This window comes from Nelumbo lutea, chromosome 1 (genome assembly GCF_056320005.1).
Source record: "Nelumbo lutea isolate HS-2025 chromosome 1, American lotus-T2T, whole genome shotgun sequence".
In the NCBI taxonomy this organism is placed as follows: Eukaryota; Viridiplantae; Streptophyta; class Magnoliopsida; order Proteales; family Nelumbonaceae; genus Nelumbo; species Nelumbo lutea.
In genome coordinates, this window is record NC_142684.1 from 85,098,638 (window position 1) to 85,123,262 (window position 24,625).

Consider the following 24,625-nt stretch of genomic DNA (forward strand, 5'->3'; position numbering starts at 1 on the left):
GAACTTGTCCCACATTGGAAAATTATAAACTTTGTTTCCAGTATTTTAATAGAAGTTGATTTACACTCCTTAGAAATAGTAGAGGAGAGTATGGGGGTTTGATACCGCGCACACGCGTGCGCTTTGCTCGCACTTTGCTTGCACCCGCGTGGCTCGCGAATGGCGGCTTTGGTTTTGGTGCGATGCTGACCATTGATCACCGTTGATGAGATCAACGGTCACGATTCGATCGGGTGTGCTCAAGAGACACAATTAAAAGTTAATAGTCATTAACTGTTAACTACTTTTTAAACAGTCACAATATTTGAAATTGTGATTGTTCAATGTACTTTCTCTAAACTAGAACCTACCTTTTCTTCATATCTCTTCATAAACTATTTAAAGAGCATGAATCAGACTCCAAAAACACACATTTTCGAAATCCACTTTCTCTCGATCCGATCTGCTACAGTCTCACAGAAAGTTTCTCCGAAGATTCTTCAACTTTGCTGGTTGCAGATTCTTACCCAAGGCTCTGTTGTATCCTGGGAACGGATTTGCCTGTAACCCAATAGCAAACTCAATGAAACTGAGTGGGGGCAAATAACGTTCTAAAGATAGTGTCTTCAGACGTGCCTCAAAGCTTCTCCTCCAAAGTTACAGTGACCCCATTTTTCCAACACATGGATGCAATGTACTGTAAAATTGATGTGAGGCGTGCTTTGTGAAGAGCAAATCTTATTTCAGTGATTAAACGAAGGCTAGCCTGCGCTATGATTCAGTGATTGGCGCTTTCTAACCCTTCTCGCAAGTAAGCATAGAAATGGAGTGGCCACGAGTGACTCACTGCCCCCAACCCCAACCAATCCAATGGTGGTAGTGATCGTGTCAAAAGGGTGGATGCGCTTGCAGGTTGCAGCTAGACAAGAAGCTCGTTCTACATAATAATGTGGAGGAGTAGTATTGCAACTAACGTTATTATAGCAAGTCGAGGATGATGTAGGATACAGCTTGAAAATACTTAAATAGGAAACATATATTGATTGTAAAACAGAAAAAGAGAAGATAATAGTTTACAAACAAAAGGTTGCTTAGTACTTTTTTTAACTAAAATATGCCCTACTACAACGATTATGGCTGCATTTGGAAACGATACAAATAAGTGAGAATGCAAATATGTAGTGTAAAACGATTCATATAAATTGCAAAGTTGGGTTAGTTTTGCATCGACAAATTTACCTCTTACCAAACAGATTTTTAGCTGTAATAGATACAAACACGAATTCCAATAAAGAATATCTTTTTTATCAAAAGCCCACTTAAATACAAATTTACTTCTTTTTTATTAATGTACTTTTACATCTTATTATCAATGTAAATATGCATTAACAGAATGCGTTTTTTATCATTGTCAATGCATTAATGTAATGTTGTCAAACACAGGCAAAAGTGAACCAGAGTGCAAATTTATTCTGAACCAGGATTTACACTCCATTTGCATCATTTCCAAACGCAGCCTATGGTGAATGAGCACACCCAACCTTTTTCTTCCATTTTGAAAAATTTAAGTTTTTTTTTTTTTTTTTACAGAAAACAAGAGAAAGAATTAAGGGTAAGCTCTCAAGGCTCAATTTGGGAAGAGTGAAAATACAAATATTACAGTGCAAAACCTTGTAAATGGTATTAATTTTTAAACCTTGTATTTGCACTATCCACTATATTTGTACTCTTCACAAACTAAGCCTAAGGCTCAATTTGGAAAGAGTATAAATATAAATACGTACAGTGCAAATACATACAAAATAATACAAGATACAAGATATAAGTTCGGAAGGGGTACAAATACAAATATGTAGAGTGCAAAACATTGTATTTTGTATTATTTTGTATTTCCTACGACCACATTTGGTTGCAATAGAAACGCAAATATGTACAAAATTATTACAACAAACCCACTTAACTTGATTCATCCTTCTCCAACTTTTCATATCAATTGCTCAACTGCTTCAACATTCACCCTATTAAATAGAGATCCTCAAGCTTTTTTTTTCACAACCAATGTCCTTCATAACCATGTGAAAAATCACTCCTCTCAATCTCAATGGAGAAAGATTAAAACTGCATTACTGCTCTGGAATTTTGTCCTTCAAATATTTCAAAACAACTTTGGTTCCTCGATCCAAAATAGCCCGTCGGATGCTGCAAAAGTTTTAGCATGTAAGTTTGCATGCAAATTAACATTGAAGGTCATTAGCACATTTTTTATTGAAGAGTTCATTTCAGGTGAATGCAACATCTTGGAATGTTATGACACTGTGGGGCGTACAAAAAGGCTATTACATCATTAACTTTCAACTTTTAAATATTCAGTCACTTTAAATTGAAAGGGTGCATAAGATGACTATAGTGTCATACTGCCATTATAATGGCTAGTACAAACAAAGACTTAACTCCTTGCTAGGATGTCTCATGAGGCACCAAATCCAATTAGATCTGATCAGTTTGGTAATAACTTGACCAGGTTAACCTCCGAAAACTCAAAACACATACATATATTATATACATATGGAAACAGGTTCTCTAGGCAACCTATAAATCCTCCACATGGCCACTTAGTTCAAAGCTCAAAAGGAACTTCTTTTTTCTTCTCCCAACCTTTATTCATAGAAAAGGATCCAACCCTAAATATCTTGCCATGTGTTCAAAACAGACGTTCTTTTGTACCTTATATATATGGATGACTATCATCCATTGAGCATAACTGCACACATTCAATATATGGAATGGAAAATGTGACCAATCTAGTGACTCCCGTCCGATGGGTGGTCTAGATTGGCCACAGTATTCCTCCACAAGGAAGAAATAGTTGGGATCGTGTAGGGAATCCTTGTGTATTTATAGGTCTATGCACCTTCCTCTTAGCACATAGAGCATAAAAAAAAGGATTTGTTGCATACCTTCTCAGTGGATTTCCATCAAGCCTCAACGCCTGTAGGCTGGTTTCAAGTAAACCCTGCCAAGCAGCACTCAACCTTATAATAATGAAAACTGGTTGATCGTTATGTATCACTCCATGATATTAGTTCACGAAATCTCTTTTGATGCAAACAAATATTTACAGCTGAGTATGTAATGGATTAAAAAAAAGCAGAGTAAAAAATGAATGATCAGGAAAATCTTGCATCAAACATTGAAAAGAATATCACGTTCATTTTAGAAAAAATAGATTATCATCTGAGAAAGCAGAATTTTGCATCATCATATGTTATTAAATGGAACCTAAGAAGTAAAGACAATAAAATCAAAATATAACTAGAAAGACACTATTCAGACCAACTCAGGAGGAAGTGTCGTAATATTGTTGTCAGACAGGTCAAGCTCCACCAGTGAAGTAAGGTTCTTGAATCCCTGCATGCCAATAGTGAGAATGGTATAAGATACTTATGGATACAGACAATGGACATGGATACAAGAAACAGGATACAATTCTCCACTTCCTAAAATCCTGGACAGACACAGAGTATTCCACGTAATGTGCTTATATCATGCATTTGTATCTAGTCTTTAAAGATAAATGTCATTGCTCAAGACTTGTCTTGCCAAATTTAATTGAATTTCTAAACATGTGCAAATTTTCTTTTATAGTATAATTTGTTAAAACATGCCACTTTACAAACTGAAGAAGTGTTAATGCTATAAAGTATAAGTAGAAATATCTATGTAGTATCCAGTATTGTATCCTAATTCCGATAAGTATCATATCCAACACAAATATGCTAGGCATATGCAGGAATCCAGGTATCATAGTCTCAATTTGGAAAATAAAGAATGCAAGATCATTTGTAAAGAATACCATCTTGTTCTTAGGCCACATGTGGGATTTCTTTAAGGTTGGTTTGGTGGGCTCATCTAAGCTTGTAAGAATTGGATGAATCTCAACTATGCTGCACAGTCCTCACATTGACTAAAAGAACAAGGATTTGCATTACTTACAAGATGTTAACAATAGTAACACAATAGGTAACTACCTGGAATTGTTCACTAGATTATCCAAATTTACGAGTGGCATGTTCCATGTCAATGCTTGTCCATATCAACCCTATGATAAGCCAGTCTTTTGGCATGGGTTAAAAGGTAACAGCAGTGATAAAATATTTTCTCTAAGGCTATATTTGGTTTGATAGGTTTCCCTGCCTTTCCCTTCCTTTCCCTACTTTTTCCTTCAAACCAAGCACAGCCTAAATGTATCAGTCTCATAGATTCAATAGCAGGACACAGCCAAATTGTGTTAATTTAGTGGAATTTCTAGTCAATAAGATGCAGTTTTGAACATTGTTTCTAATGGCTCAAGCAAGATGGATTAGCTTAGCAGATAAATGGCAAGGATAGATATTTGAATCAGATTGCAGTATCTATCACAATAATAAGGGAAAAGACTGCAAATTTCTACCTCCTGACATGTGCAGTACAAAGTTCAGCCAACAAGTGCCTCAGAACCATATCCCTTTCAATTGTAATTTGTGCAATAGATGTAGAAACCTCACAAAGAACCCCTAACATGAAGCTCCCATCTCAACAAATAAAGCTTAAAAATAAGAGATAACAAAAGAAAAGTGGGTTGCATGCTAACTATCTTCAAGATGCGATTTCGAGAGCATGGTGGTTTTGCAGAAAAGGCTAGGACCAGACCAAAGCTGACAAGTTGGAAATTAAATTGGAATATAGACCCCAGTTGGGCCTGCAAGCCACCTTGCATCATCAAGTAAAGCTCAACTAATTTTGGAACATTTACCACAACATTTTCAGTTGAAAAAAGAAACGTCACCTCAGGAATGGTTTGAAGAGAATTTTGGCCCAAGTCAAGAATCCGTAGCTGTTCTAAGCTCATTATATCTAATGGGACTTCATGTAACTGCATCCGCCTTCAGGTTAAACATTAAAAGTTAAAGTGGAACACGGGCATAGAGAAATTACAGAACAAAAATAATTCTGGCTAACAAAGACCTCAGATAAAGCTCCTGCAATTGTCGCAAGCTAGAAAGTGATGGGTGTTCTTTGAACGAAGCTGCATTACCACTCAAATCTAGAATCTTGAGCTTTGAGAGGTCTCGAAATCCATCTGATGGAATCTGTAAGTATAGATAAACGGAGAACAAGGTAGAAATTATAAGAAAAAGATCAAGAAATTCTGATTTGACTTGCATTTTTTCTTCATTTTAAGTAATAACCAAATTCCATGGGTTCCAGTCTTCCAGAAAAGATTTTTCCAACTACTTGAGTTCTAAGTTTCCTGAGGTTTTTCTCCATGCATTTACAAGCTGAAAGATAAGAGATTAAATGTGCTAGTGTTTAACTCAGTCGAATGTCGAATTCAATTTGGATTGGTTTCAGATGAACTTGTTGAGCAGAGACATTTTCCTTCTTGACAAGTTTATCATTGAAGAATGATGAAAGGCAAGTTGTGGCCATAACTAATTCTCCCCAGAGTTGCTACTGCATCTTTCTAGTTTATAAATAACAGAAGAAATCTAAAATCAAATGCAATATACTTGCTGCAGAAGATTATTGTTCAACTTCAGACACGATAGATTAGAAAGTGATTGTATAACTGCACCAGGCCATTCTTTTATCTTGTTGTTCGTCAAAATCAGAACCTGTATATTTGGATAAGAGATGAGATGAAATTAATAAGAATCCTCAACATATTGAAAATAATCACTAACTCATAAAAGCTCCCAGACCAACTCAGATAATTGTCCAGTTAACTTTGTTTGGCCATAGTCCAGGATATAAGACAATTTCAGATTTGTTTTCAGGTTTCTAATAGTTCTACTGAATTGAACCAAAAGGGTCTAGACAAACCATATGTATATAGAAAGAACAGGAAACAACAAAAGCAGGTCATTGAGGAGAGAGTATTTTTACCAAATATATGTTTTTGATATATTTGCCTACCATTTCAAAATCCTTTTTCCAATTTTATTAGAACAAAAAAGAGATCAGAATTGAAAGTTCTTTTGAAAATTTTCCCAAAAGCTTGACCTACAAATATAAAAAAGAAAATGTTCCCATAAAAGAAAAGCCCCGATATAACAAGTGCAAACTAGTCTTTTGTTACTAGTATAACTGCTCATTTATCCCAAGTCCCAACTGACAGATGTGTCTCAGCACTCTTGGAACACAGTGTCCAAAAGCAGTGTTGCATGGAAAAAGACATGGGAATCTCAATCTAATCTGTGCAGGAGTAAGATGAAAAAAAATAAAACAAGGACTTGAATAGAAAGTATAAACTGTTAAAACAGTATTTTTTTTTCAAATTCTAACTTATATACCTATAAAAAATGTCTAGAATTTCATCTTTGTTACTTGATAATGGTTTATACTTCACGAAAAAAATGATATCCATCATGCATATTATCTGAATAAGCAAGTAGACAAAGGAAAATGTTAAATCTGAGTGTTATCACGAATCCATTGGAGTGTCAGTACCCAATGTGTATCCAAGACAGATGCATCCGCTTGGGAGATAGAGTCCATGCAACATTGTTCAAAAGTAATGCTGATAAGCATCCCTACTTTCAAATAGTCAATACATTCATCAGAAAGCTTCCCATTCAGCGACTGCTGAAAAGATGATCCATTGAATAGACAGAACCAACAAGAATATGCATTACATAAGCAGTAAATCACCATATATAATACTTTAAAAGCTTTGCATTTTGTAATTGCAAATGATGGTTGCATTATTTAACAAAAAGACTTGTCAGAAAAGAAACAATCTTTCTCTTCAGTATTCTGGTTAAATGAGGAACATATCAAATAAACCACTCTCTGCCACAATCACCACTCAATGCAGTAAACCACAACCAATCAGAATATTCACACTTCAATGTTGGTCATCTTTTCCAAACCAAATTTTTGTATCAAAAAGGGTTGCAATATCTAAAATTACCTCGAGGGAAGTACACAATGACAACTCATTTGGAATCTCCTGAATAGAGTTCCTAGAAAGATCAACTTTCAAAATTTCACCTGATTCCCATACTGCTGAAGGTATAGCAGTCAGGGCCAAGCCACCTAAAGAAAGTTCCTGAGAGGGTAAACATAATAAGAAGTCAAATAACTCAGATAAGCATAGGTAAAGAAAGTAAGCAACAGGCAAAATCTAGACTTCCCACTGACCAACCATAAAGGTCTATAAGCAGCAGTCACCCAATATGCATGCAAAGATTAAGAGCTAGAATATCAAATTTCAGTAGGGAACTCTCCATAGGGGATCCAGACTTGAACAACAACATCAACTGCTAGGCTAGTGATAGACATGTCTACTGTATACATCCTAAAGAGGATCTCAGATCAACACTCACTACAAATATACTACGAAAAATAAAACCTTTGAAGAGAGAGCTTCTCGAGTTGCAATGGCAATTTGATCTTCTTTCATAGGAGAAGTTGCAGATTCAGGCCCTACATGAGGAACCCAATTTCTATTACTTTCGGTCAACGTCATAATAAAGAAAAAAAAAGCATATGAAAACATGATAGCGAACATTAACCACAACAAAACATCTAGAAAGATTACTAGATAAAGAAATGGTTAAGAGAAAAATTATAATATAATAGAATGAATATGGTTGCAATCAACATACCTTCAGCATCAGGGAGTCTGGTTCTAAGATACTTCAGTAAAGTGGGTGTAGGTCCAGACACCAATGAGCTGGGAGAAAATAAACTACAATTAGATACAGTAGCAAGCCTAAGCAAGCTTTGAACTTGGGTAAATGACCAACCATTTCTTCAAACCTGCGAAGGGTTCGCAAGGGGTTGCCAGTGAGAAGAAGTTTTCTGAGGGTCGTCATTGTGCCTACAACATTATCATTATTGGAAAGCAGCATCTAATTCACAAATAGTCATAACAAGACATTTATGAGGAAGTGTAACAGATCATAGATTAAAATGACCATTGTGATATGGATTCATATTACATAAGCAAAAAATGCAGAAAAGATATATTTCTACGTATTCTTGGTATTCCATGAAGATGTATTTACATACAAGCATCAATTACTATGGACAGACATTTCCCATCCAACAGAGAAAATTATTAAAAGTAAGGACACTGCATGGCTAATAAGCTATTATATTGCATGAAATGCAAAACAAGTATCTAATTGATAAGAACTGGTATTCCTATCATATCTTTCAGATGGTGAGCATTCTTTTCTCCTCCCTGATTGAATTTATACTCAATCTTGGCTTGGTTAAAATGTTCCTCCTAAGGATAAATGGAAGGATGCAATGCCAGTAAGATCTAATATCTCCTGCCACTTCATGAAAGGAAAGAGCAATTGTAAAAGGCATTTAGTGATATTAGTGTACGGATGAAGTACTGTCCAAGTATCTTTTAGTACTAGATTTCACCCTTGTAATTTTTTTATTAGTAAAAGAAACTTCAGAATGAAAGAAAGAATGTGAGATTTACAATGGTGTTAAACATCCCAAAGCATGTATCCAACATATGCAGAAAATGCAGGGAAAGGGGTGCTTTCTACCTAGATAATGTAAAAGCAGCATTATGTCACAATGAGAAAAAACTATTAATTGGAAGGAGGTATTCTCTTCTGATACAATGCTGATTTTCATTATCAGGAACACACAGATATAGAGGGAGCATAGACAGTAAGAGAGGGATTAGGGGTGGGAATAAACCAAAAAAAAAAAAAACAGGTATAACCCAAATTGATGGTCAAGGTATGCTAACCTTACCAATCTGAGGTGGCAGTCCAGATAATGCATTATTTGACAAATCCAGGACTGACAAACGCAATTTGCATGCCTCCACAGGATACTCTTTCAACTGCAGGAATTACAAAACACTTAATAGCTATATATCAGTTGATCCTTTTCCAGACTAGTACTGCCACTAAAGTTAAGGAGTGAATTATGAAAAAGATAACCATGAGCCTTAAGAAGAGAAAAGACAATGTCTTAGACTTGTAGCAATTTACATTTGATATGCAAAGAAAAGATTCTTGTAAGAGTGTGGAGAATAGTTATGTAAGAAAAAATATATATATATATGCTCTATGTATCTGGCACAGTATTGCTTTCTAACATTTTACCATCATGTCTCTAATGCAATAGACTTTCAGTTTTGCATTGTTGAAAATAGGGTATCTTAGTTTAACCTTGTGTACATTCTGAACTTCACTTAACATGAAGCCCAAGATATTACATCTTAGAAAACAAAAATGAGGGAGAAGATCTACAAAATTAGAGGACCCAAGAAATGTTTAGATCATCTTCAAGAAGCAGGTATGATTTATTTCTGGTTTATTTATTGCTTCTATCTTGATCACTCTGTGCACTTTATTCCTGATCTACATTCTGGTGTTTCTGTTGAGAATGTTTGGGCAAAGAGTATTTTGTCTTTTCATTATCTTTTGTATTTAGGAACCCAAGTGAGGGCGTTCTTAATTTTCCCTCAAAATATAAATGACAGATTTGATGGTGTGAACAGTAACACAGACCTCATTTGACAGTCTCTCTCCTCTTCTCTCTTCTCCTTTCTCCTCCTCCTCTTCTTCTTTTCTTCTCTCTACAAACCCTAGACTGACTTCTTGGTATTAGAGCAAGTAGAGGCTCTTGGGAGGACTCTTTCCTCTGGTTTTCTCCTGTAGGATGAACTGCTGACATCAGACCACCGCTGCTGACTTTTTGGTATGGTTCTCACAGCTATTTGATGCTTCTGTGATTTTTTGTGGATTTTTCAAGGAAAAATTTTCAGAAATTCCAGATCAGATGCCAAGCCTTATACAACATGTTTAATGGAGTTTTTTTCTGCAAAACTTAGACACATTGGGTTGCTTTACTTTTTGAGGATGACAGAAAGTGGTCCTGTAATTTTCTAAGTCCTATAGATTTTTTGGGAAATTTTCTTCTCCCTCTATATTGCTGCCAACCTAGTTTTGGCCTCTTTGTATCCCTTAACCGTGTAGTGACTGGTGACCTATTTTCCTGGGTCCTTTAGCTTTGGTTTGGTTGGTGGGAAAATGTTTTGATAAAGTATGGAATCATCAAAAGATGTACAGATGAGTCCTAATGTACTCCTAGGCTATGCAGATATTTCCGGTGGTATGATAACCACTGTTAAACATGATGGAACCAACCTTTTGGAGTGGTCACAATCTGCTAAATCTACCATCACAGGGAGAGGTAAAACAGGATTCATTACAGGAAATGAGGTGAAGCCAAAACCTGAGGACCTAAAATTTGCAAAGTGGGAACAGGATAATTCCTGTTGGAATGTTTACTTTACATTTATGTTTGTATTCTGCTTAGTTAGGGTCAGTTTGGTCTGGTTAAAATAGCTTTTTTATCTCTTTTTATGTACTTTAACTACAGCAGAGGCATAAGGGTCTTTTCCCTTTTAATTATGGTCGCCCTATATATAATAACATAAGCTGGCGCCGCCAGACAGATTAGAACTCTCCAAACACTTCCTCTTCTCTTCTCCTTTCTCTCCTCTCTCTTCTCTTCTTCTTCCTTATTTCTCCTTTTTTTTTCTCTGCTAATATGGTATTAGAACGGTTCTAATGGGTTTGAGAGCAAATCGAACAAGTTCTTTCTTCTTTATCTTGCTGTCTTCTCCAAACTGAGATCAGAGAAGTTGACCTACGACAGGTACAAGTTTATTTTACCTTTTCTTTTCTTTTCTCTTGGTCGTGTACCAAGAAAAACCTTATGAAACAAGACTGCTGAATGCTGTCAGAGGAAATGTGAGGTTCAGACCTCTTTTCTGTAGATCGTGTGATCCTGTACCTGAGAAGGGGATACCTGTAGGTTACAAATGACCTGTTTTACCCTGTTTTTGGTGTGACTACACAGTTTTATGATCTCTCCTGGTAGTTGGTGTGTTCAGGTGATCTGGAAATTGGTGGACTATGACTGTTAAACCTGTGCAGTGCTGAAATCAACCTGAAAAATTTTGGAGAATTGGAGCTGGTCTGTGTTCAGATTGTGTCCAGACTGGAGTGTGTGCATGTGGACTGCATCTCTGGTGTGTTTCTAGGACTTTTTTTGGGTGTCAAGAGGGATCTTAAGGTGTGTGTTGAAACTGAATAGTGTTTTGAATCATGTCCTCTGAGAATTCTGCAACTTTTGGGGTTTCAGGAGGTCAAAACGGAATGAGTGGGGTAATGGATATGAGTTTCCCCAATGGCTATAATTCCCCTTGATGGATTAAACTACCTTGAATGGTCTAGGGGAATTAAATGCTACATTATTGCTAGGGGCAAATAGGGCATGTTAATGGTAAAGTGAAGGAACCAAAGATTGGAAGTGTTGAACATGACAAGAGGAACCAAGAAAATAGTATGGTGATGCCATGGCTCTTGATTTCCATGCTGCCACAAGTAAGGAAGATGTTTATGTGGGCTGAAACAACTTGTGAAATATGGAAACAAGCAAAATCTACTTATTCGGAGCAAAGGCATCATGCAAAGATTTACCAACCGCAAGTTGAATCATCCACTTGCAAGCAGGGGGAGAGAAGTCTCTTAGTGTACTACTCAAAGCTGACATCAATCTAGAAGGAACTAGATCATTATCAAAATGTGAATTGGAAGTGTGAAGATGCAAAGGTCTATAAGTCACTTGTCTCCCACCAACAAGTATTTGCTTTTCTTTTGGGGCTGGATCCTACATATGAGTCTATTAGGGTACAAATCTTGGGAAGTAAGAACTTACCTTCAATTCAGGAAGTTTATGCCTTAGTTCAATCTGAAGAGAGTAGAAGAAGTGTGATGAATTGTGTAGAACGGGAGCAGATTGCACTAGCAGTGCGAGGAGGTACAAATTCAAATGTCAGAAACTCTTTTAAGAAGGGTAATTCACATAAGAGAGTGGACGACAAAGACAAGCTTTGGTGCACTCGTTGTCAGAAGTCTAGGCACACTAGAGACACATGTTGGGACCTCCATGGCAAGCCTAAATGGGATTAGGAATTGAGTAAGAAATCAGCATCTGATTAGAGAAGCCAACTTAGCAAAATCAGAAGAAATATAACTCAGCAAATGTGGCATCTCAAGAAACTAGTCCCATGGTACCTCAGGAGCGACACTCTGGTTCTGACCCCAAGGAAGAGATTATCAACTCTTTTCATGACCATTTGGAATTATATAGTAGGACACTTCGCAAGATGGATTCTGACCCTACTCCTTCTACCTCCTTTGCGTCTACATCAGGTAACACTACCACTGCTTTCCATGTGTCATCTCATACATCTGACTCCCCCTGGATAATTGACTCTGGAGCCTCAAACCACATGACTGGTAAATCAACTTTATTTCAGGCATATAACCTCCTCTCTGGGAGAGATAAGGTGAGACTAGTGCAAAGCCAGCCTGCATGAGCATCGGGACTGCGGAGCGTGGTGGAATGTTACGATCCATTGGTCCCACATCGGTAGTATGGGATGCTGTTGTGGGGTGTATATGTGTTTGGGCTCCCTCCCTCTAACAGCTAGCTTTTAGGGGTGAGTTCTCCTAAGGCACATAACATAAAGCCGGTCTTGTGGCTACAGAGTCCTTAATTAAGTTCATCTAGTGAAAGTTACGCCTACTTATGGCATAGTCGTCTTAGTCATCTTTCTTGAGTCATTAAAACTTATGTTCCAAAGTTATTTAAGTCTTTGTCAATTAGTGAGTTACAATGTCAAACATGTCAATTGAACAAACATTGTAAAAATTCTTTTCCTTTAAGAAATAAAAGATCTGAATGTTTGTTTCATATTGTCTATTCTGATGTTTAGGGCCTTGTTACTCTACCTTCTGAGACTGGATATAAGTATTTCATTACTTTGATTGATGACACTCTAGATATACATGGGTTTATCCTATGTGATCTAGAGATGAAGTGCCAAAGATTGTGAAAGATTTTCAACGCATGATTTTTACTCAATTCCAAACCGAGATTCATATTTTCCAATTGGACAACGCAAAGGAGTACTTCCATAGTGATCTCACAAAGTTCTTTGCTTTGTGTGGATTTCTTCATTGGAGCTCTTATACTAGGACACCCCAGCAAAACAATATCGCTGAAAGAAAAAAAAAATCATCATCTTCTCGAAGTGGCTCGTGGTTTATTACTCCATATGCATGTTCTGAAACGCTTTTGGATGGATGTCATTATGTGTGTTGCATATATCATCAACCGTATACCATCTCAATTACTGGAGTATAAGGCCCCACATCAACTGTTGTTTCCTACGGATCCTTTGTTCCTTATTTCAATGCGTGTCTTTGGGTGTCGTTGATTTGCTCATGACTTGTCCCCTACTCGCGGTAAGCTCGATTCTCGTGCCATTCCTTGGGTTTCTCTTGGTTACCCTTTATCTCAAAAGGGCTACCGATGCTATGGTCCTACTTCACGCAAGTACTATGTCTCCATGGATGTGTCCTTTGAGAGTCAATTTTTTTTCTCAGTTTCTCCTCAGGAGGAGAGTAGGGTTGAGGAGAAACACACCCAGGTTCAATTACCTCATTTTCCCGATCCTCCTCCATTTCGTGTTTTTCTTCACCGCCACAAGAGCCAGCAGAGTTCAAGAGTCATGGAACCTGAATCTATGCAACCAACATCATCAAACTCTCCAGAGGCAAATCCTCATCATCAACCAGGTACACTTGTTCCCATTGATATGCCTCATCCTCTTGATATTGATTCCCCTGTTATTGAATCTTATGTTGTTGGAGTGGTTAGCCAATATATGAATGAACCCAAAACATCTCACATGCAAGCAATTAATAGAATTTTAGCTTATCTAAAAGATTGTCCTAGTAAAGGAATGTTGTACTCCAATCATGGTCACCTAAAGATTGAGACTTACACAAATGCTGACTGAATAGGGTCCATTGATGATAGAAGATCTACATCTAGTTATTGTGCCTTAGTTGGAGGCAATGTGGTTTCATGGAGAAGTAAGAAACAATCAATTGCTCATCGTTCTAATGCTAAGGCTAAATACAGAGCAATGGCTCATGGAGTGTCCGAACTACTCTAGTTGAAAACCTTGTTGACTGAGATGGGCATACAAGTTGATACTCCAATGAGACTATATTGTGACAATCAAGCAACTATAAACATTGCTCACAATCCTATTCATGATGACCATACAAAACATATTGAGGTAAACAAACAATTTATTAGAGAAAGGATTGTTAGCAGAGAGATTGCCTTCCTTTTGTAAGGTCAGATGACTGTTAGACAGTGTATGCCCTTAGCTCCAATCAGATTGATGTACTTATGACATTTATTGTAAATGAATAAAGTACATATTTGATTCATGTTATTGTGGGGTGTTTCTGTGTAATACCCTTAAACTGGACACTTAATGAGACTCGTGTTAGTTTAGAATGTTCACAGCCGTTGGATAAGTCTGGGGAGATTTATCCTGCTAAGGCTGACACTGATGTGCCGCCAAGTGTTGGGGTGGCCTATCTCAACTGCCAGGGTGAGACCCGAGGTACATGCAGTGCAGGTTTACCTGAAACCCTTAACCGGACCAGATTTCCAGTATTGCCCTGGACCTTGGTGATTAGTGGGCAAAACTGGAAAGTTACACCTGACCCCTAGACTCGATTATGATACTGCACTAGGTGTCGGATTGGACTATCTTTGATATGCCAATCAGTGAGATCCTTAGCGGGGGTCAAAACCTGGGTATGTTGGGACAGTCCGAGAATTCATCTGAGTGGGTGATCATAGCGACAGGATCAGACCCTTTGTCGGACAAAGGTAATGATCGGGGATGCACTCTCTCTGATGGAAACCAAGGCTGCCGGCAACCGATTTCAATCGTTGAAATTTGTTTGCAAAATATATTTTATATACGGATATAAAATATATATTATGGTTTCAAAATGTTTGCAAAAGATTTTAATTCCCGGGATCCATGTGAGTAGAGTACAATACTGTTCCTTGCAGCCGAGGGAGAGGTCATCTCTTGTCGGGCAGTGTTTAATCATTAAGGGCTGAGAGGTTAAGTGTAAGACCATTGAGGGTAATACCTGATGGGCTAATCTTGCATCTTCCCACAGTCCCTGGGTTTTTATAAGGTGGCTTGGCCCAGGGACCACTTAGTGTAAGTGTTGGGCTCATTAGGAGTCCACGTGATGGGCTTCAGGGGGTTCACTGTCCTTTCAGTGAATTCGGCCAAGCCTTGTAACAGAGGCTGGGCCGAACTCATGTGGCTGATGTGTAGATCAATGTTTGGGTCCCACGCCATACAAAGAAGCCCAACTGGGCAGCAGGTTGGAAAAAATTTGAGCACTTAGACTTATTGGGCCTAAAGTCCATTTCGAACTGGCCTAGTTTGACTAGTTAAATAAAGAGGGCGGATCTGGGATTAAATCAGCAGATAGGATAGGGTCTTACCCTATCCACTCAGAGAGTCTAGATCTGAATTCAAATCTAGAAACCTCCTAATGAGATTAGGAGAGAGTTGATCTAATCTGCAGATAAGATAAGGGCTTGTCCTTACCTCTTAAAGATAACTCCTTATCCAAATACAGATTTGGATTAGGAAACTCCTAATGAGATTAGGAGCTCTCTTTAAGGCTATAAAAGAAGGAGGGGACGAACCATTCAGTTCATCCTCAGCATCCCAAGCTTCTCAGAGATCAGATCTCAGAGCACCAAGAGAGAAGAAGACAGCAACAATGTGACTGCGCCATCTTCTCCCTGCGATTTCCTCCAGTTGCCGCCATACTGCCAGTTCGATCTCCTTTCTTTGTAGGAGCGATCAAGAGGTGTCTTGACATCAGTCTTTGGAGAAAGGCTGATTAGAAGTCGTGCTCACTGCCTCCATCGAATTCTTGCTGAAGAATTCGGTTCGTTGGACGGACCCTGCTGATTCTGCTCCACCATTCACTGTGTCATCTTCAGTGGGAGCAGTCTTTGGTGTCTTTCTTTGAGCTTGAACACCTTCGTTGGGAGATATTGCATCTTCGTATCAAGTATATCCCTTTCCTACTGTTTTGGTTCAGATCTAGTTCGGTTCTTGGTTCAAGATTGATCCTTGAAAAATGCAATTTTTCTAAAACAGGGAATGTGATTCCTAGATGGGAGAGAGAGAAATTTTTGAAATTTCGCCCTACCTTCCTGCAGGCTTCGTCCATCCATATGATGGATCTCTCATCCCTTCAGTTGAAGACCTTGTTGACTGAGATGGGCATACAAGTTGATACTCCAATGAGACTATATTGTGACAATCAAGCAACCATAAACATTGCTCAAAATCCTGTTCATGATGACCATACAAAACATATTGAGGTAAACAAACAATTTATTAGAAAAAGGATTGTTAGCAGAGAGATTGCCTTCCTTTTGTAAGGTCAGATGACCAACTAGCTTATTGCCTCACTGAAGGTGTTCGCCATCCAAAGTTTGTTAAGAACCTTGTCAAGCTGGGCATGGTTAACATATATGCTCAGCTTGAGGGGGCTGTTGAGAATGTTTGGGTAGGGAGTTTTTGGTCTTTTCATTATCTTTTCTATTTAGGTGCCCAAGTGAGGGCCTTCTTGTAATTTTCCCTCAAAACATAAATAACAAGTTTAAGGGTGTGAATAGTAACACACACCTCATTTGATAGTCTTTCTCCTCTTCTCTCTTCTTCTTTCTCCTCTTCTTTTCTTCTCTCTACAAACCCTAGACTAACTTCTATTTCCCTATGAAGTTAGGTGCCCAACATCTTCTAGGCTTGAAGCTCCATAACTAAGCCTTAAATCTACTCTAAAGTTTTAGAAATTCCCTTTTCCTTAATATTTTATTCATTTAATCATGTCATTGCTTGGTGCAATAGTAAAATCTCGGACTGGCAAGTGTGACCAAGGGTTCAAATCTGAAAGTGGCCACTTTGCGCTAAGAATGTTGGAGGTTAGGTCCATATCCAACCCACCCCTCCCAAGATCCCAAATACCTGGGACTAGCATTGGGTAATGGCCTCTTTTTTAATTATGCCATCTACACCATGCATAATGGTTAATGCATGCAAACCCACTGTTTGGTCCAAATTCCTTCCATTTCCTTTTCTTTTTATTTGGAACAACCTCTCTATATGTGCAAGGGTAAGGTTGTGTACATCTATCCCTCCCCAGACCCCGCATTGGCGAGATTCTCATGCACTGAGATGCCCTTCCTTTTTTTATATTTTCGGTAATCAATTTTCAGTTGCATCCGGAGATGGGAAGATAATGGTATTTTCTCAATAAATTCCTGTGCAAGGAACCAAAGAACTCCCAAAGACTTTCCCTACCCTAGGAATGGCAATGGAGCGGGTTCACCCCCACCCTATCCCCAGTGGCGGGGCGGGGCACGCACTCCCCATTGGGGACGGAGAATCCCCAAATTTTCCTCGCCCCAAGGCAATCACCTAAAATTAATCTATTTTGTGGATATTTTACAAATAGGATTATGAGAATTTGGGAGTATTTTAGGAATTGGGTTATGACAATTTGGGGGTACTTTAGAAATGGAATTATGGGATCCTAGGATTTTAAGAATTTGGGGAAATTTAGATATATTTTAAAATTTAATCTTAAATCTAGGGATATTTTACTAATTTACCATTGGATTTGGGGCGGGAATTATATCAAACCCCGTCCCTGCCCCATCCCCGATTTAGGGCAAAAATATTTTTCCCGTCCCCAGCCCATCCCTGTTTAAGTTCAGGGAAAACCCACCCCATTCAGGGTGGGGCAGGGCAGGCCCCGATTTTACAGGGAAATTTGCCATCCCTACCCTACCCTAGTAAAATGGTGTGGGGACCATCTGTTCCATCTAAAAATTGATTTCCTGCTGTGGTCTGCATCTCTTGGCAAGTGTTTAACCAAGGACAGCCTGCCTAGAAGAGGCATTCAAATCCAAGACCAGACCTGTGCATTTTGCAGGCAAAACATGGAAAGTTCTAATCACTTATCCATGCATCACCATGCAGTCAGGGAGGTATGGTTGCTCTTCATCAAAGCAGCAGATCTGAACTGGACAATGCCTCGGTCTCTAATGGACCTGTTGCGGGCCTGGCCACTCTTTGATCTCAGCAAGAAAGGCAAAGCTTTATGGGAGATGATCCCTGGTGGTATAGTATGGACAATTTGGAGTAAGAGAAATAGGAGAATATTTACCAACAAGCATAGCAGGGAGGAGCTAATTCAGCAGGTAGTTGGGAGGCTTGGGTCTTAGGCCTTGGCCATGAAAAGAATTCCATTATCAACCAATGTAGCTGCTATTGCAGTCCAAGAGTGTATGGGACCTTTGATTGTATTTGTAACTTAGGGGATGGCCCAGCTGGGACTCCTCCCAATTTCCTGTTGTACTTTTATTATATCATTTCAAGAAAAAATCACTATACCCACAGGCCTCTGGGGAATTCCAGAACTTTTGTGATGGCACCCATTTGTAATAGAGTTGTGTGCCTAGCCCCTCCTAAAAGAGGATGATTTATATCAAAATAAATTACACATTAAGGTAAAGGACAGGATTTAATTTCCACGGGCATGAGGAACACCTTTAATACTCTCAAAATTCAATTCAAGGATAGAAACGTTGAATTTTAACTTTTAATATCACTTTATTTGCATACTATGTATTGTCTCTCCAAAGAAAAGAAGAAAACTTAAAGACAAACACGGAGAATTTGCAATACCTGATTGGAGTGAAGATCCAATGTTCCTAAGAGGGAAAGTGCCCCTATCTCAGCTGGTAATGAAGACAGTATATTGTTTCTGAAATTTCAGATGACAAAAGAAAAAAAAAGTATGAAACTATGAATGACAAAATACCCCTCCAAGGTATTGTAATGGATAGTGGCATTAAAAACAACCCCATATAAAACTCTTTGAGGGAACAGCAACCCATGATTGATGACGGAATTGATGAAATTCCTGTGCAAAATCGCATAAATACAAAAATGTGTTGGCACATCTTAAAGAGCAATAAATCCAAAAGGAACCACAACATGGAAATCTACAGAAATTTCATCTCATGCTAGACAATAAATAAATAGCATAATCTTCATGAAATCTATAAAGTGAGTGACTAGATTCACTTACTATTCTGATGAAAGTCAAGGCGGATAAGTCGTGAAAGGGTTCCAATACTCTCTGGGATACTGGTAAGCAAATTTTTTGCTGAAATTACAGGAAACTACAACTTCATGATTCCCAAAAAGAAGGTCCAAGAATGAATTTGTTCATTCCTCATACAGATAACAGCACGACTAATGGAAACTTACAAGCATTCAATTCTGAAAGAATGGTCCATGATGAGAGAAGATTCTCAGGTATTGCTGCTAGCATGTTTCCCTGAAGTAAATAGAAGATCCATGAAACACTTGAAGCCCCATAAAAAGCAGCAATAATTATTACTATGATGTAAAAATAAAAATATCAAATCAACTTTTTAAATGTAACACTGGGCACCTCCATGTCCAGTTTCATCAATTTTGAGCAGTTCACTAAATCTTCTGGCAATCTGGTTATACTATTGTTGGATGCCTGCAGAACAAGATAAAATACAGTTAAACATCCTAGAACATGGAAGATTCTCAAGAATAAGCATTAAATCCCATGATAACAATTGGCCTTTAAAAGTTTAACATGATATTAGCACACCATAGATCATAAATAACCATCTATTGATAGTCATAGTCTTTGTAGCACATGCAGAGGTGTGGAAGCCCCACCCAGTGATTACTCCCAAAAGATTTTCTAAACTGAAATTCAGCCTAGTTAGGTGATCATACATATCAATCCATCACATAATGGCATACATCATGGATGACTGGGTGTAATCACTAGGCTGAAATTCAGCTTAGTTTTTACTCCCAAAAGATTTTCTAAGCTCAAATTCCGCATAGTTATGTGATCATACTTATCAATCTATCACATAATGCCATACATCATGGAAGGCTGTTAATCAAATCATTATTTCAAAGTATGACATGTACATGAAGGGGGACAGGTCATTTCAGGTACTTTAGAAAAAAATCTAGCATCCAAGAATCTTCCACATGGCAAGTTGTTTGGGGACCAAAAGAATCTCACATAATCCTATCTTCATCGGCTCACCCTTTGTAATGAGGAAATCATTCCTAAAAAAACCAAAAACCTTGCCGCGTCTCAAAAATAAGCCCTTCTCTGTGGACATTTTTTAAATTAAGAGTTTAAAATCTGAACAGATATCATCTCTTGGGCAGAACTCAGATCCAAGGAGGAGTGCCCTGATATGAAAAACAGGAAAAAATACATTGCTAATCCAAATGGTCCCCTATCTCATGGACAGTTTGGATAGGCATAGAGCTGTCTACAGAGCTTCCCCAATTGACACATCTTATTTTGTGCATGTGCATATGCATTGACACGCTTTTTTATTAGTAATGAATTCAGACACACTGGTATTATGGTTATAACTTTTAATATTAGAAAATTATAGTTAACAAAGTATACTGCTTCCAGAGGGTTCAAAATATATTTACCTTAAGTTCTGACAAATCCAAGCAGCTTCCAAGGGAGTTTGGGAGGTCTTTAAGTAAATTGTTTGAACAATCAAGTCTGAATCATCTCAATGGAAAACCAAACACAGTCAAATATAGAAGAAAATGACTAAAACACAGTAACGTAAGGAAGCAAAGTGCAAAGATCGGCAGCAAAAGTCACACTAAAGAAAATTCCTACTTAAAGGCATAATGATATCTCCTGGAAACATTGTATTCAGGAGGATCCATGCACACTAAAAATGACAATTTTGCTCGTACAAAGCATGCAGTAACACACACTTGAGAATTGAGGTATAGGCAAACAGTTAACATACACATGCATACATAAACACTTGTCTGCATATATTCCCTTTTTTTCCTTCTGTTACAGCGCATGCTTTGATTAACAGAAAATGACAGCAGATACATGTACACCATAGAGTTACTAATAGAATCACAAGTTCATACCTGATATCCATCAATCTATTTAAAGTACAAAATGGTCCAGCTATTAACATCAAAAGTTAGTTTTAGAGCTTCCATTCACGTTTCAGATTTTCAATCAGGTAAGATATCATTATATCCCATTTTCTAACTTATTCTTCTTCATTACACATCTCTGTCTAAATACTATGTTGTAAAATTTAGTGTTTCTCCATGCAAACAAAGTTATGTACAAATAAGAAGTGCTTCTAAGTTGTGACTCATTGAACATCTATATATTATACAGAGGCAGAGGGAAAAAGAAAGATAAAATAAGGTATCCCCACACATGGCCATCAATGTATACACACTTAAATGATTCAAAGACATAAAGAACAAGAAAGATTACTTACTTGACAAGAGCAGTTGCTGAACCAATTTCTTCAGGAATACAGAGTATTGAATTAAATGATACATCTAGTGACTTCAGCATGGGAAGACTGTCATAGATAATTTAAAAAAAAAAAAAATCAGATTTCAACAAATGAAATTACCAATTGACCATTTGAAAGAACTGTGGGAATGCATCATATGAATGGTTTCATTACAGGGATGAGTTAATAAAAATAGAAATGAATTACTAATAAAAATAAAAATGACGTCAATGAGGATTCGGCATAAGAACTTGTTCTCAGTTTTATTAACATTACAATAATGACTTCATTTTAGACCATGACTCTAAATGCTAAGAAAAATTGAACCGAGATGATCATTCTACACATCTCCAAAATGCACATTCAATAGTACTTTTTTATCAGCATGCCCATTAAATAGTATTAGAAACAGTAATCATACAAGATAATATCCAAGGAGGTTTAGACCACATACTCTCCTATGGCAGCTGGAAGGTGAGAAAGCCTGTTGTGACTGATATTTAAGACAGATAACATGGATAAATTTTTTACATCTTCTTTCAATACTTCAATATTGTTGTGGGCCAAGATCAGCTTTTGCATCTCAGCAGCCTAAAAACAAGAGAATAACATTTTCATTGGCCAGTATCCAATGAAGCTTTATTGTATATAAGAAAGAAAATTGCACTCCACAGAGACTGTTAATGAAAAAACAAAATAACAACGAAGAGTACCTCCCACCACTTTTCATCTTCCCTTACTGCATCTAGAATTTGATAAACCTCATCAGGAACCTCCCTGAAGCAAATAAGGAAACAACAAGATGAAAAGCCAATAATAGTAAATAGTGCTTCCTTCTGATGAACCACAACTAATTTAAAAGGAAAAGAGATTTAACACTCTGGAGATGCTAATAATAACCATCATCTAATCCTTATCCCAACTATATGGGGTCAGCTACATGAATCCTGTTTCACCATTCCAATCTGTTCAGTGCAATGCCCTTTTTGGTCCCCTTTTGGTCTGCCCTAGCCCTTCTAGCCACTTCAACTTGTAACAGATTACTTCTAATGGGTGCTGAAGATGATTTATATAAAAGGGCCATTAACAACTGCTGTTCTCAGCTATCCAGGGACATGGAAGGAGTGGACTGGATACAGACCTAACTCCAGAATTTTTGGCACAAAGTGCCTGTTCTCAGACGGTCAAGACTCAAACCCGCACTCTCACACTCGTCAGCCCAAGATGATACTATTGTTGAGATAGTGATGGCGCCTTCATGATCAATAAAGAACCGTGGAAAATAAATTTATCATATAAATTGTGTCAATTTGGCAAAAACACAAATGAATGAATGCATTAACGATATTGACCAATTTTGAATAGCTTTTACCTAGATTAAGTGGTGAACTGTTCTTGCTGAAAATACTTCTGGAATTAGTCCAAAGAAAACTACATTCTTGATAGTTATTTGAGATCCAATAGTAACGAGGTCCACTGTTTTATGAGGTTCAGTTAGGAGATAACATTATGTTTTAATCCGTGAATTGCATTGGGCTTGGCCTAGTCTTGGTTGAGCATTGAGAAATGCAAATAACACAAATCCAACTTAGGTCGTTACCAAAAAAATATAATAATAACGATAAAAATAACTGAGGTCCTGGTTTCCCGCTGAATATGTGCTTCAATGTAAAATTACACAAAACAACAAATCAGAAACATGTTGTGTGATGTATGTTCCACCAACAATTAAACTCTGTGATGGCAACTTAAACACACAAAATGTCATTTTTCTTCCACTGAATAGTCCAATCTTCAGTCAACTAACTCTGACTCCAAACAAATAAATAAATAACTGACTCCAAAAGAAGAAAAAAAAAAGGAAGAAATAAGGAAATTTTGCGCAGAGGTCTCTGATGGAATCATGGAAATGAGAAAATTTTGGAAAACATTACAGAATTTCCATTGAAAAAAGGACTCACCTGAGCGAGCGATTTGATAGATTAAGAGAACCTGAAGATCTTGCAGCTTTCAGCATCCGATCCATACTCTACAGATATTTCTTTTTTTATTTTCCTTTTTCAGTTTTTCTTTGTTTCTCCACTTTTCCCCATCTCGAGCCTTCAGATTAAGAGATCCATGGCGGGGGGATAGGAATTATTGACAGTATTAGGTACGCCGTTCGCGTTAGTTGTCAGATCGCTTCCCGCTTAAAAGTGGTGAGGAGATAGAGAAATCTTCATGTGTGTAAGGTCTACTTGCACTCGGTTGTCCATGGCCATTGTTGAATGTCTTGCGGGTCCCGCTTTTAGATAAAGGATCTCCAAGGGTGAACAAAATAGACGATCATGATTGACTGGACGGATATATCAACAGGAGACTGTGGTGTAGACGACCGATATTATCATTATATCAATAATCATTATTGCCCCAATTTCTTTCTTTTCGGAACTTTGTTTTGAGGTTCCATGGCCACGACCGTCCGACCGCCGACGGTCTGAGCATGATTAACAAACAAAAAACACTCATTTGTTGCCCGTTACGCTCTGCAGATTTTTGCTTGAACTTCACGAGTTCACGACTTATCTATTGGTGCACGCATTATAATTGCTATTTAAATTTAAAGCTTCCATGTTTGCTAATTGCTATGCATGATTCAGAGGGTTAGATTATCCGAATCCATTCCAAAGTCCGACTCAAAACTGTCGAATATGGATCATAACATGGTTCATTTGGGCGGTGTTTGCAACCAATGCCAAGAGACGTGCTGATGTCGATTTCTTATATATATATATATATATATTCGTGTTTTTTGGCATATTGCCGCATAGGCCGTTTTTAATGCCACGTCGGATTTTCTCAACCCGAACCCGATTCGACCCGACCCTATAACGTTTAATCGAATATTGACCCTGCATTTCAATTGTATTTTTTAGCATGTTTTGAAGATCTAAAATTCATTAATTTAATTTAAGAAATTGTTTTATAGAATCTAATATGTTACTTTTCCCATTCAAATAAAGAAAAAAAAAATCAAAACCACCATGTAAATAAAATATGAATAATTATTTAAAAAGTTAAAAATACAAAACAATTGTATACTCTTATTTGTTTCTATTAGGGTCATTTATTAGAATACACTTTTAGGGATGACAATTTTCCCTTTCCCGATGGGAACCTGACTTCCCCGACCCAATGGGGCTAGGGATGGGGATTGTTTTGGCAGGGCGAGGGCGAGGATGAGGATTAATAGGAATCCCCGATCAAGGTTGGGGTCGGG

General features: G+C 37.7%; 1 protein-coding gene across 9 annotated transcripts; it reads right to left on the reverse strand.

Moving 5' to 3' along the window:
* Positions 1–1,876: 1,876 nt before the first annotated feature.
* On the reverse strand, positions 1,877–23,876 carry LOC148875833 (Leucine-rich repeat (LRR) family protein). Of its 9 annotated transcripts, none has more exons than XR_016105278.1 (22): positions 23,328–23,605; positions 22,080–22,143; positions 21,821–21,957; positions 21,346–21,432; positions 20,510–20,585; positions 19,455–19,529; positions 19,268–19,337; positions 19,086–19,163; positions 18,857–18,917; positions 18,680–18,758; positions 8,746–8,836; positions 7,783–7,843; positions 7,629–7,696; positions 7,373–7,446; positions 6,932–7,069; positions 5,529–5,633; positions 4,984–5,108; positions 4,805–4,901; positions 3,833–3,943; positions 3,313–3,387; positions 2,937–2,992; positions 1,877–2,178 (listed from the first exon to the last, which is right to left on the reverse strand). XR_016105278.1 is itself a non-coding variant. In XM_088965474.1 (21 exons), exons 1-21 carry the CDS (start codon positions 23,390–23,392, stop codon positions 2,103–2,105), a joined length of 1,758 nt encoding a protein of 585 aa, XP_088821600.1. In that variant the 5' UTR covers positions 23,393–23,876; the 3' UTR covers positions 1,877–2,102. The 9 variants fall into 9 exon arrangements, 2 of the variants coding, with proteins under 2 accessions (XP_088821600.1, XP_088821599.1); XR_016105276.1 differs by lacking the exon at positions 3,833–3,943 and adding an exon at positions 4,430–4,532; XR_016105275.1 differs by lacking the exon at positions 3,833–3,943 and adding an exon at positions 4,430–4,532 and having other exon boundaries at positions 7,783–7,874; positions 8,741–8,836.
* Between the last annotated feature and the right edge of the window lie 749 nt (positions 23,877–24,625).

Bases quoted from the DNA above. Each gene is read 5' to 3' on its own strand.
- LOC148875833 (XM_088965473.1), bottom strand. From the start codon at position 23,392: ATGGATCGGATGCTGAAAGCTGCAAGATCTTCAGGTTCTCTTAATCTA. The intron at 19,338-19,454 runs GTGCCCAGTGTT...TATTTACTTCAG, and splicing joins TGATGAAACTGGACATGGAG to GGAAACATGCTAGCAGCAAT. The intron at 5,109-5,528 runs GTATATTGCATT...CTATACTTACAG, and splicing joins ACAATAATCTTCTGCAGCAA to ATTCCATCAGATGGATTTCG.